Source organism: Ctenopharyngodon idella, chromosome 10 (genome assembly GCF_019924925.1).
Source record: "Ctenopharyngodon idella isolate HZGC_01 chromosome 10, HZGC01, whole genome shotgun sequence".
Taxonomy (NCBI): Eukaryota; Metazoa; Chordata; class Actinopteri; order Cypriniformes; family Xenocyprididae; genus Ctenopharyngodon; species Ctenopharyngodon idella.
The window spans coordinates 46,384,385-46,397,115 of NC_067229.1; the positions used below are offsets into that span (position 1 = coordinate 46,384,385).

The 12,731-nt window shown below is 39.1% G+C and overlaps 2 protein-coding genes and 1 long non-coding RNA gene across 4 annotated transcripts in view; 1 reads left to right on the plus strand and 2 right to left on the minus strand.

The window, feature by feature from the left end:
• The window catches only part of LOC127521000 (granzyme B-like), a 135,640-nt gene that overhangs the window by 102,540 nt on the left and 20,369 nt on the right, over positions 1-12,731 (minus strand). The window contains exons 1-4 of one of the 2 annotated variants that reach the window (XM_051909830.1): positions 9,307-9,534; positions 2,954-5,835; positions 2,705-2,855; positions 2,433-2,577 (exon numbers count right to left, since the gene is read on the minus strand). In XM_051909830.1, the coding sequence (XP_051765790.1) occupies positions 2,433-2,577; positions 2,705-2,855; positions 2,954-3,014 (357 nt within the window). In that variant the 5' untranslated portion in view covers positions 3,015-5,835; positions 9,307-9,534. Of the gene's footprint in view, positions 1-2,432; positions 2,578-2,704; positions 2,856-2,953; positions 5,836-9,306 lie in introns of those variants that run through there. The other variant, XM_051909829.1, reaches the window with a different exon arrangement.
• The window catches only part of LOC127521013 (uncharacterized), a 175,286-nt gene that overhangs the window by 97,864 nt on the left and 64,691 nt on the right, over positions 1-12,731 (plus strand). The gene's annotated exons all lie outside the window — the stretch shown is intronic.
• LOC127521004 (mast cell protease 1A-like) overlaps positions 1-12,731 on the minus strand; it is a 117,153-nt gene that overhangs the window by 70,957 nt on the left and 33,465 nt on the right. The gene's annotated exons all lie outside the window — the stretch shown is intronic.

Sequence of the window (12,731 nt, forward strand, 5' to 3'; positions counted from 1 at the left end):
AAAACCTTGGCTGTTTCTCAATTCCAAGAACAAAGAGAACGGACTTGCGTTCTCGTGGAGTCCGGTCTTGCCAGGCGGCCTTGAAAGAACGAACTTGGAAGGACGCGAGGACGGAGAACGCATCATTTGAGAATTGAGATGTGCTGCGATCTTGTTGCCCAACTGACATCCCAGCATCTTAAAAGTGGCTAATGCACAATAAATACAACATAACATCACAAACAATTATCATAACCTACTAAAAGATTTCTTTCATATTATTATAGACATTGTTTTCATATAATTTTATATCTTTTTATTTTACCGCATGTATTTTTGAAAATGAGTAGCCTTACATGCTTTGTCAATGTTAAGATTATTTTTTATATTCCAATAAAAATACTGCAGGCTTTCTTCAGGTTATCACTTTATTAAAATTAAGCAAAACAAACGGTTTACTCTCACGAGCCATCACGTATTTGTGAGCTTGTAGCGGGAATCTCATAAGTGAAAACAAGAACTTTAAAGCTTACAGGCTTCCGTACGTCGACCGCCCGCAGCGTCTTCTGGGATTTTTAACGGTTTGATTCTCTCAAGTTTGCATTCGATGCATCCTCGATATCAAGAACACATCCGGGTACTTTCATGCGTCCTCTGTTCTTGCGTTCTTGAGTATTGGAACTGAACTTCGACGGTTGATGATGACGTAGAGCAAGAACACAAGGACGCAAGATCGCTGAAGAACGCATATTAAGAAACAGCCCTTACCTCTGCGGCGGGTCCGTTTGGGACCCGCAAATTGATTCAACCGTTATGGGTTGTTCACACCAGACGCGACTTGCGCGAATAAATCGCGCTATTCGTGCGTAGTTGGACGCTTGAACATTTTGAGTTTACTCGCTTCATTCGCGGGTGAAATTCACTTCACAACAGACGCGAATTCGCGTCATGAGAGGGCTTCTGCCAGGCGGCTTGTCTCGTTTCTGCACACTTTCTCTGATTAAACACATCAACTCGTCAGTGGGAAAGTAGTTGTAAAATACGGCGAATAAGCTCAATTTGCCAGCTTTAGCTAGCTTGTAGCCTCATTATGTGTATATATAGCTCAAATTGAGTAAAGAGTGTTTTTTTTTTACAACTTACCAGATTGTCCGACCTCCTCACTCACTTTCTTCCAAGCAAAATACTTTTTATTCCTGTTTCTAAAAAAGTACAAAGTTGTATCGTACAGCGAGGATGATTTTGTCCTCTATGTTGTTTCGGATTTCTGCCTCCTCACGCTACGTCGTCAGTACTAGAGCAAGCTCCTGATTGGTTAACGCGACGCAAATTTTCGCCAAAGTTCAGCTTTTTCAACTCACGCGAATCACGTTATGCGCGTCAAACGCCCGAAACGCTCTATTCGCGCCGCTTCATTTGCACGAATTGCGTCATTCGCGCCGCCTCATTCACGCGAATCGCGCCGCAGGACGTCTATTCGTCTTTGCATTAACTTAACATGTAAATCACTCGCGCTTAATGGTGCGTTCACACCGAACGCGTCTGAGGCGTCTGATTTACATGTTAAGTCAATGTAAAAGCGCGTCTAGACATCCTGCGGCGCGAATCAAGCATATAGCGCGGCGCAAATCGGCCGTTGACGCGCGAATGGCACGGCGCGAATTGAGCATTCACGCGCCTGACGCGTCTGATGCGCGAATTGAGCGTCTGACGCCCTAGACGCCCGAGTTGAAAAATCTGAACTTTGGCGAAAATTCGCGGCGCGTTAACCAATCAGGGACTCTGCTTTGGTAGTAATGTGTTTATGATGTGATCAGTGGTGGAGACCAGAACAAAGATAAAAGTCGCTGTGTGTGGCCACCCTCAGCTCTATGATGTGTCATCATATTTTTATCGAGACAGGAATAAAAAGGACCTTGCCTGGAAGAGGATAAGCAAAGAAATCGGACAATCTGGTTAGTTGTAAAACGCTTTGCATGATTTTAGCCGTTGATACTAGCCCACCTGCTAGCTAGTAAAAGCCAGCCGGCATAACCGAGTTAAATTGCCGCTACTGGTTTCCAACTGACAAGATGATGTGTTTATTCAGAGGATCTGTGCAGAAAGAGATGGAAGCCCCTCCCATGACGCAAATTCGCGTCTGAACACACTTTGTTCAGACGCGCGAATAGAGCGAATTTGACGCGCATCTGAGGCGTCTGTGTGAACGCAGCATAACTCTTCATTCGCATCTGGTGTGAGCGCACCATTAGAGTAAAGGCGCGTCCGCGGATCCGACGTGGGTCCGCTCAGGATCCGCTGATTGACAGTAGAATTTACAACGCCGCCCGGAGGCGGAGCTAATCCTCTGGGCGGCACCAAAACGAATGTGACAGTCACGCGGGTTTGGCGACTTGAATGCGGATCCGCCTAGGAGTCTCCTGTTGTGTGGGAAATTTATTACAGGTTGGTACCTTCAAAAGCATGATGTCATCAGCATATTGATTAGGAATGTATGTATAGTTTGGATGAGGGATGTAGGACTTCACTCTGATGTGATCTGAACTTGTGCTGTTCCTTAAGTCATGAGCTCCAACAACAACCATTAGAATATTACGTCTGTTGAAAGAGTGTATTGGAAATGGTCATTTATGTCATAACTGATATACAGGGTGCACTTCAGTCATTATCATTCAAAAGTAATTTTAACTCAACATTCAGCAGATCACACTAAACAAGCTCTTACTTGTTCCAGCAATGTGCAGCAGTCAGGACAAACTGATCAGAAATGAGGAATCCACCACAGATATGGTCCCCACACGCCTGAATAGAAACCATGTAAGGTCTGCAGTGGGGTTTGGCTTCTTTTCCATTCACTATACTCACATTCACATGAGCTGAGAGAGAGATAGTGCTGTTAGTCAACTTATTCAGCACATACCACTTAAACACTTGTAAAAGTCATCGTAATATGCTGTTAAATAATCAGTCTCACCAGTGAAGGTCAGGTGTGGCAGCAGAGAGGCCAACAGGAGCAGAGAGATGATGATGGCCATGATGAAGACGATCAGTGAGCTCTCACTGGCTAAACATGGTGTAAATATACTTCAAAGGTGGGTGGAGTCACTGAGTGGACTGTTACTTCCTTTTTTTAATATTGTAGTATGAGCAACACGGTAAGAAAGCATCGTTCTTGTTAATCCTTGTGGTTTCACTGAAGCCACAGATGGTTTGGATGATAAGATTAAGAATGTAAGCATGCATTTTCAATATTTTACAGTTCATAACCGTATATATCATTATCTGATATAATGTTACAAACTTATTTGAACTACAAAATGTGCTTTGCACCTTTAAAAAAAACAAAAAAAACATAAAGGAGATAAAATAGAAGGCAACATGAAAATGGGAAGTTCATCAAAATTGGCTTTCATGAACCACAGCAAACACTTATGTACACAGTTACACTAATCAGCCACAACACCCTCTACTGCACACATGTTGACGGCACATGAAAAAAAAATATTCCACATAATTTTTTGGTTCATTTGGGAACATTTTATTGATAATTTTTTTTTTTTTTGACCCACCTACCCTCCCCCCGCACCAAAATATTTGTGTAGGAAGGTTGTGCAACAATGGTACAGAATCATACAGAAAATTATCATCAAAATCACAATTTTAAAAAAAAAAAAAATGTCAAGAAATGACACATTTGAAAGACGCTGATTTATTGAATTTGATCCATGCATAGGTCTGTATCATGTAGTGTGTCATGCCATATAATGTAATAAGATTTCACTCCGTACGAAACTTCAAAAAGCAGTTCTTCTCTGCTGTGAAATAGTGGTGTATGTTACAATTTTTGCACATCACTTTGGGTCTTCCTGCACACCCAGTAACCCTGCATCTTCCCTTCTTGTAACACATTATGGCCAATGTGAGGTATTGCGCAAAACATCCTCGAAAAGTACCCATCACACAACGTTTACCCTGAGGCAGCGAAAAGAAAAACTGAATTTCTGAACATGCAAAATAAAAAAAATTCAAAAAACCTGTCAAAAGTCGTCTCTACACCTTCATACACACATATTTTTTATGTACAGTTCATGTCATTTAAATAAGATTACTAAAGCAAATAATCTTGCCTTCTTCTCACACTATGTGCTCTTGTGACCATGTGTCAGAACAGGATGTCGCACCTTTAAATGGTGCTTGATAGTGACTCCAACACCTTACTGGACTGTTCTTTGGTACTTTCTCGACCTTTCTAATTGGTTGTAATCATTTAAAGAAAAATTTACTAAACATAGGGCTTAAGAAAACTTTCCGTAGCCTGAGGGCAATGCTGTGCTGTAGAGGGTTAAGACAACCTATCTAATAACGTGTAGGTCCCCCTCGTGACTTTACCAGCAGATCCTTAAACTCGTTGTAAAGTGGGGCCCCTATGGATCGGGGGTTTTTTTTGGTCCTACACATCCCATAAATTTTTCAATTTTCAAATGGATTGAGATCTGGGGAATTTGGAGGCCAAGGCAACACCTTGAACTCTTTATGTTCCTCAAACCATTCCTGAACAATTTTTTTGCAGTATGGCATGGTGCATTATGCTGCTGAAAGAGCCACTGCCATCAGGGAACACTATTGCCATGAAGGGGTGTATGTGGTCTGCAACAATTTGCTGGCCAATTAAGAACAGGGATACCATGGTCCTTAAACCAGGTACTGGTAGCTTTGGCACTGTGTGCAGGTGCCAAGTCCTGTTGGAAAATGAAATCTGCATCTCCATAAAGTTGGTCAGCAGCAGGAAGCATGAAGTGCTCTAAAACTTCCTGGTATACGGCTGCGTTGACCTTGGACCTCAGAAAACACAGTGGACCAACACCAGCAGATGACATGGCACCCCAAACCATAACTGAATGTGGAAACTTTACACGGGACCTCAAGCAACGTGGATTGTGTGCCTCTCCTCTCTTCCTCCAGACTCTGTGACCCTGATTTCCAAAGGAAATGCAAAATTTACTTTAATCAGAGAACATAACTTTGGACCACTTAGCAGCAGTCCAGTCCTTTTTGTCTTTAGCCCAGGTGAGACGCTTCTGACGCTGTCTGTTGTTCAAGAGTGGCTTGACACAAGGAATGCGACAACTGAAACACATGTCTTGCATACGTCTGTGCGTAGTGGTTCTTGAAGCAATGACTCCAGCTGTAGTCCACTCTTTGTGAATCTCCCCCACATTTTTGAATGGGTTTTGTTTCACAATCCTCTCCAGGGTGCGGTTATCCCTATTGCTTGTACACTTTTTTCTACCACATCTTTTCCTTCCCCTCGCCTCTCTATTAATGTGCTTGGACACAGAGCTCTGTGAACAGCCAGCCTCTTTTGCAATGACCTTTTGTGTCTTGCCCTCCTTGTGCAAGGTGTCAATGGTCGTCTTTTGGACAACTGTCAAGTCAGCAGTCTTCCCCATGATTGTGTAGCCTACAGAACTAGACTGAGAGACCATTTAAAGGCCTTTGCAGGTGTTTTGAGTTAATTAGCTGATTGGAGTGTGGCACCAGGTGTCTTCAATATTGAACCTTTTCACAATATTCTAATTTTCTGAGATACTGAATTTGGGATTTTCCTTAGTTGTCAGTTATAATCATCAAAATTAAAAGAAATAAACATTTGAAATATATCAGTCTGTGTGTAATGAATGAATATAATATACAAGTTTCACTTTTTGAATGGAATTAGTGAAATAAATCAACTTTTTGATGATATTCTAATTATATGACCAGCACCTGTAACACTGACTCCGCAAGCCTTCCTCCCATTGTGCATCCGGCTCCCATCTCTTCCTAAATGACGCACACACACACCCGGCCATCCACCTGATCAAAAAGAAAACGTGATTATTAGACAAGGCACCTTCTTCCGTTGCATCATAGTCTGATGCTGACATGCCCGTTGTAGGCGCAACTATGGACAAATCCAGCTGTTGGGTTAAATTTTTTTAAATTAAATTTTTAACCCAATGGTTTGGTGTGTCCATATTTGATCCAAATTTGGATTTAAACAACCCAGCATTTTTCAGAGTGTAGCAAACTGCAATACACTGTGTGCTCTGACACATTTCTAAATCAGCAATTTGAGCTACAGTAGCTTTTCTGTGTGACATGATGGACTAGCCTTCGCTCCCCAGTGAGCTGTGGGCCCCCATGACCCTGATGCCGGTTCACCTTCCTTGCACCACATTTGGTAAGTACAAACCACTGCATCCTGGGAAATCCACCACAAGGCTTGCCATTTTGGAGATGCTCTGAACCAGTCATCACTATTTGGCCCTTTTCAAAGTCACTCAAAGTTTGATCTTTTCACTTTCCCATTTTTCCTGCTTCCAAGTTTGTCTAATTTTATTAATAATCTTGACCAACAGTTTTCAGTCTTTCTCCATTCAAACAGATATGAGCCATACTTGCATGAATAAAAATTAAGGGTATAACCAAAATGGCCAGCAAGTGAACTAATGTGAAATTACTTTTGTGCCCCCCATGTAATATTGTAATATGGTTTTGACAATGAAGACACTTTGAATGATTGATGCTTGCCAGTGATACTTTATTGAAAGTTATACTTAAGAATTGAGGAACTTAACTCAGTTAACATTTCTAATGCGAGAGAAAGAAATCCCGTTTCGACCTGGTAATAAGATTAGTGGTGGGAGAAATTACGCTTTTCAAATCAATTCGCAAATGATTCAGTTTCAAACTAAGCGTTCCAAACACCACACGCTGGTGACACCTGCTGGTCAGAAGTGTAAATGCAACAAAAACTCAAAAAATATGCTTAAAAACATAAACCCATTAAATTATAAACCCATCGCAAATGTTTTATTGCTACTGCTAAAATTGCTGATTCAGAAATGTGTCAGAGCACACAGTGAACTCTATCAAATGTAATTAACTAATCATCTGATAATATTAAATATTAAATGTCTGAATAAAATGTGTTCTTTTATCAATGTTTCATTTATTGCTCAGCTAAGCAGGCCAATAAGAGACTACTTATCACTGCATCACACCACCCCCTACTGTCTCGTCTAGTACAACAACCCCCCTAAAGCAGCCAGATGAAATAAAAACCAAAACATATAAACTATACCATATTCACATAGGAAAATCAAAACAAAACACATACATGAACTTTGAACACTGGGAAAAACAGTGGCCTAATCAGCTCCCACACAATCACATGTTCAATACACCATTAAAATATACAAATCACAATTAGACCATACATTTCCAATTAGTTAGCCTTATACATATAAACAAACAAATAAATTAATAAAAATACCTACCTAAATTTATGGTCAGGAGCCGCTACTGGTTGAATGTTGGAAGAATACAGTACAACTTACCAAAATGTCAGTCTCATGTAACTGATCAATCATGTCAACATTACATTTACCTCAGGAAAGCCATTTAATGACCATAGCATGTTAGCAAAAAAAATTAACTAGCCTATTGGCTAAATATACACTATATTACATATTTATATATTTTTAGTCATATCATTAAAATATTATAACATTATTAGTATAAAACCCGGATTATATTCATCTGAGTTGTTAATTTTAACCTTTAATAATATAGGTCTACCAGGCAGCTAACAGGGCTCCCTGTATGTTTACAGCATTAGTTGAGAGATTTTTCCCTTGAGAAAAATTAACATATAGCTACTGTATAATCCAAATTAATCGATATCAAACAAGATCGGAATCAAATAGGATTATTATTAAGCTTATGAATTGAAATCGTGAAATATGTGTGTTAAGCACTGCTGAAAAATCCAGCTAAAACCAGCCTAAGCTGGAAGTAGCTGGTTTAAGCTGGTCTCCCAGCCTCCCAGTCTTCTAGCTAACCAAAACCCCTCTAAAACCAGCTATGACCAGGCTGGGAGACCAGCTAAAAAACCAGCCTGACCAGCTTAGGCTGGTTTTAGCTGGATTTTCATTGTAGGCCCATTGAGGTAAGACACTTCACGGCGAACTTCCATAACTTTTAAAAGTTAACATAGTAATGTTATAACATTATGAAGGTGCGTTCACATTTTTCTTTTTAGTAGGCGATTTTTCGTGGGGGGATCGGCGGAATCCAGAGGGCGAAAGATTTCCCAAAGGTGATTTCGCAACGGTTGGACCATACCTGAACAGACTCGTAATTTGAATTCAGAACAACAAATTTGTTATGGTGAAATACGTCTTATATTTGACCAAACTCTCTTCGCTTTCTATTACTTTTATGTGTAAGGCAAATGCTTTAAATTATGTTCGTATCAAAAACATTTTGGTGACAATTAAAGTACACATGAAATCAAAATTGACCTTATTTATTTTGTTAGCTCAAATTGCTAGTTATGTGGTGAACAATTCATCCGTGAAATCCACACACAAAAAAAATTGTTTGGCTTCGTAATATTTAATCAAAATCTGAAAATGCTCCTCCCCTCTGCAACGGTGCCCCTTCTCTAGTGACATCAGTTTGACGGCTTGGGTTGAAATCGCTTAAACCACTCCCCTCCAACGGTTAGTCTGCCATGAGCGAGAGATGGAGAGGAGGAGCGCTAAAGTAAAACTCTGCCCTCTATTCAATATCCCGTTTCACTTGGAAATACGTCACAACACTGGAGAAAAGTCATTTGCAACTTCCGGTTCACGTGGACTTTAAGGGTGCCGTAGAATCAAAAATTGAATTTACCTTGGCATAGTTGAATAACAAGAGTTCAGTACATGGATAAGACATACATTGAGTTTCAAACTCCATTGCTTCCTCCTTCTTGTGTAAATCTCATTTGTTTAAAAGACCTCTGAAAAACAGGCGAATCTCAACATAACACCGACTGTTACGTAACAGTCGGGGTGTACGCCCCCAATATTTGCATATGCCAGCCCATGTTCAAGACATTAGACAAGGGCAGGCAGTATTAACGTCTGGATGTGCACAGCTGAATCATCAGACTAGGTAAGCAAGCAAGAACAATAGCGAAAAATGGCAGATGGAGCAATAATAACTGACATGATATTATTAGTGATATTTGTAAATTGTCTTTCTAAATGTTTCGTTAGCCTGTCGCTAATGTACTGTTAAATGTGGTTAAAGTTACCATCGTTTATTACTGTATTCACGGAGACAAGAGAGCCGTCGCTATTTTCATTTTTAAACACTTGCAGTCTGTATAATGCATAAACACATCTTCATTCTTTATAAATCTCTCCAACAGTGTAGCATTAGCCCGTTAGCCTCGGAGCACAATTCAACTCATTCAGAATCAAATGTAAACATCCAAATAAATACTATACTCACAGGAATCGATGCATGCATGCAGTATGCATGACGAACATCTTGTAAAGATCCATTTGAGGGTTATATTAGCTGTGTGAACTTGTGTTTTTATGTGTTGTATTATAGTCGAGAGCTCGTGGGGTGGGGGAGCGGGAGATTTAAAGGGGCCGCACGCTGAATCGGTGCATAGTTAATAATGCCCCAAAATAGGCAGTTAAAAAAAAAAAAAAATCTATGGGGTATTTTGAGCTGAAACTTCACAGACACATTCAGGGGACACCTTAGACTTATATTACATCTTTTGAAAACTGGTTCTACGGCTCCTTTAATGCTGTGTACAAGATTGCACTTAATAAAGCGGTAAAATGTTGTTAGGGGGTGTGCAATACCAAATAAATATAGGTCTCGTATTGAATAATTAATTAATTAATTAACCAACAAAAAGCATACAAATACTAAATTAGCTACATAAAATAAAATACTACGATGTGTTAAAGTTTTTTTTATTAAAACAAACTGAATATGCTACAAAACAAGCACTAATGATGGAATAAATAAAAGCAAAATTAATCAACTGTACAAGACAAAATCATTTCAAGAAAACATGGTCCCAATGTATCTAGAGTATTTCATCATCATGAGTTCTTTGTACATCAGATTGAAATCAGTGTGGATTTGTTGAAAAATGACATCATTTAAATACTGCCAGATTGTGTTCAGATCATCCATCGATCAAGAATTAAGTTCCAGCTGAGCTGGTTTGGAAATGAGGTATATATTGAGTCACTTTGACAAAATATTCTTCCTCCCCCAATGGTAAAAAGCAGTGATGCTTTCCAAAAGCTTAAAAAACAAATAAACATATGCCTAAAATTTAAAAAAGTAAAAAACTACGCATCATGGAGCCAGAAGGCACACAAACCAGTAGAGAATCTATGAACAAACCAAGCAACTGCACAGTGAACAGTGGGCGAGACATACATTTGAGTGGGTAAATATAAGCGAAATATGGCAAAGTCATTTTGATGTGCCACTTTTCCTGCTGCCAGCAGGTGGCGCTTTGACTGACTGAATATTTGCATGTAGATGTGTTCAGGCCAGAACTCTTATCACACATGTGAAGTTTGGGGCAGATCGGACATTGTATGCCTGAGTTACAACAACTTCCTCTTTCATGGCAAAACATCAGACTTTGTCAGGCTGCCACAAACACGCCCTTCAACAAAAACTCAAGATCTTTGCCATTTATGGCCATAAGATTAGACTGACCAAATATGATATTGTTCTGGTTAAATCTCTATGAGGAGTTAATCACAGTCTAAAACATGACATTTCCTGTTGCCCGCAGGTGGCGCTATGACTGTAAATGAATATTGCCATGTAGATGTGGTGATTAGTTGTTGTTATCAATTGTTGTTCTTATTATTGTCCTCTAGATGGCAGTAGGACCAAACTTACAATTGGCAGATACCCAAGAGCATAGAGCTAGAACAAGAATTTAATGGAAGTTCAGTGCTGGAGAAATAAAGTGGCTACACGCCAGTTCATATATTTATTTTTCAGTGTTTATTTAATGAACACCACAGATGTCTTCAGGCCAGGACTCTAATAAACATGTGAAGTTTGGGCCAGATCAGACATTGTATGCCTAAAATGAGCCAAATCAGGCAATTCAATTGCTTGTAGATCCACTTTTAGCAGCAATAACTTGAAGTAATTATTTTCTGTATGACTATCAGTTTCTCACATCATTCTGGAGGAATTTTGGGTAACGCTTTAGATTACAGCCCGGAAAGTACTGCGTAATTACGAAGAATTTACAGCGTAACTTTCAATAATTATAGTGTAACTATACAGTATGTGTAAGTATAGGGGAACAATATGTAAAGTCTTGGGAATAAAGGAGTAACAACCAGGAAAATAACAAATTATTTATACTGTAAGTATTTTAGAACTAAGGGGTACTTATACTATTATTCACTTTGCATTTTATTATTAATAATAATAATAATAATAATAATAATATTACTTACCCTGTAACTACATGAAACAAGAGTGTAACAAGCTCCACTTTAATTTACGGCCCGCATTGTCATACTTACCCTGTAACTAAAACAAAAACAAAACAAAAGCATATTTCGATATGTAGCCTATTAAAAAAGATTGCAATAGTTCTTTCTACTTGCCTTGAAACAACTTAATCAGTGCACTTTCTCGCTAAAATGCTCCCAAATGTAAGATTGTTGTCTATCATAACAGTATAAGTACCCCTTAGTTATAAAATACTTACAGTATAAATAATTTGTTATTTTCCTGGTTGTTACCCCTTTATTCCCAAGACTTTACATATTGTTCCCCTATACTTACATGTACTTACTGTATAGTTACACTATAATTATCGAAAGTTACGCTGTAAATTCATTGTAATTACGCAGTACTTTCTGGGCTGTAATCTAAAGCGTTACTGACTTTTCTTTACAACATTGTTTCAGTTTATTGAGGTTTGTGGGCATTTGTTTGTGTACAGCTCTCACCACAGCATTTCAGTCGGGTTGAGGTCTGGATTTCGACTGAACTATTGCAACACCTTGTTTTTTTTTCTTTTTCAGCCGTTCTGTTGTAGATTTGCTTGTGATTTTCGGATCATTGTCCAGTTGCATGTTCCAGTTCCAGTTCAATCTCTCATTTTAATACAGCTGTCACTCTTGAAACTTTGAAGTGTGTACCTTGCAGAATGAAAAATAAACCTTTATTCAAGTTATGAATGGGCTATATACAGAAAGCGAGCAAAGAGCGCTGGCTTTATAATCAATGAAGCTGATATCGCTTCAGTTCATCTGCAGCACAAGCTCACTGACTGAGTGAAAACTCCTGTTATAATCAAAAAATCTGTGCCGCACAATGAACCTCTTATTTACTTCATCATTATTGGCCATTGCATTCACATGCTCAAGAAACATGTTGGCTACAATGCTGCAAAAACAGAAAAAATCAGATCTGTTTGAGGGTCTTCACAGTGCGCTCACACAAATACACACTTGAGCATTTGAAAGCAGCGCCTATCAACGGGTACCGGACTGACCTGATATTCAGTACTAGTACTGCAGAAAGACTGGTACTGTTATGTTTTTAAAGGGAACCCCGGGTATTAAGACTTGTATGGCTTAATATAACGTAAATGATGTCTCTTACTGAAATATGTAGTAGAAAACCCATGAAAGATTTACATTATTTAAAAAATCCATGACATATTATGGACAATGGGGGCCATTTTGTTTAGGTGCACAGTGCATTCTACATTGATGACGTCAAATGGTTGCACTCGGTGAGCTATATAATATATAATATACGATGCCTCATTGTGCGGCTTTTGGTTGTAATTTTCAGTCAAAGGGCAACAAGAGAAGTGATGTAAGAGATGTCTTCACTGCTTTACTAGAGATAAG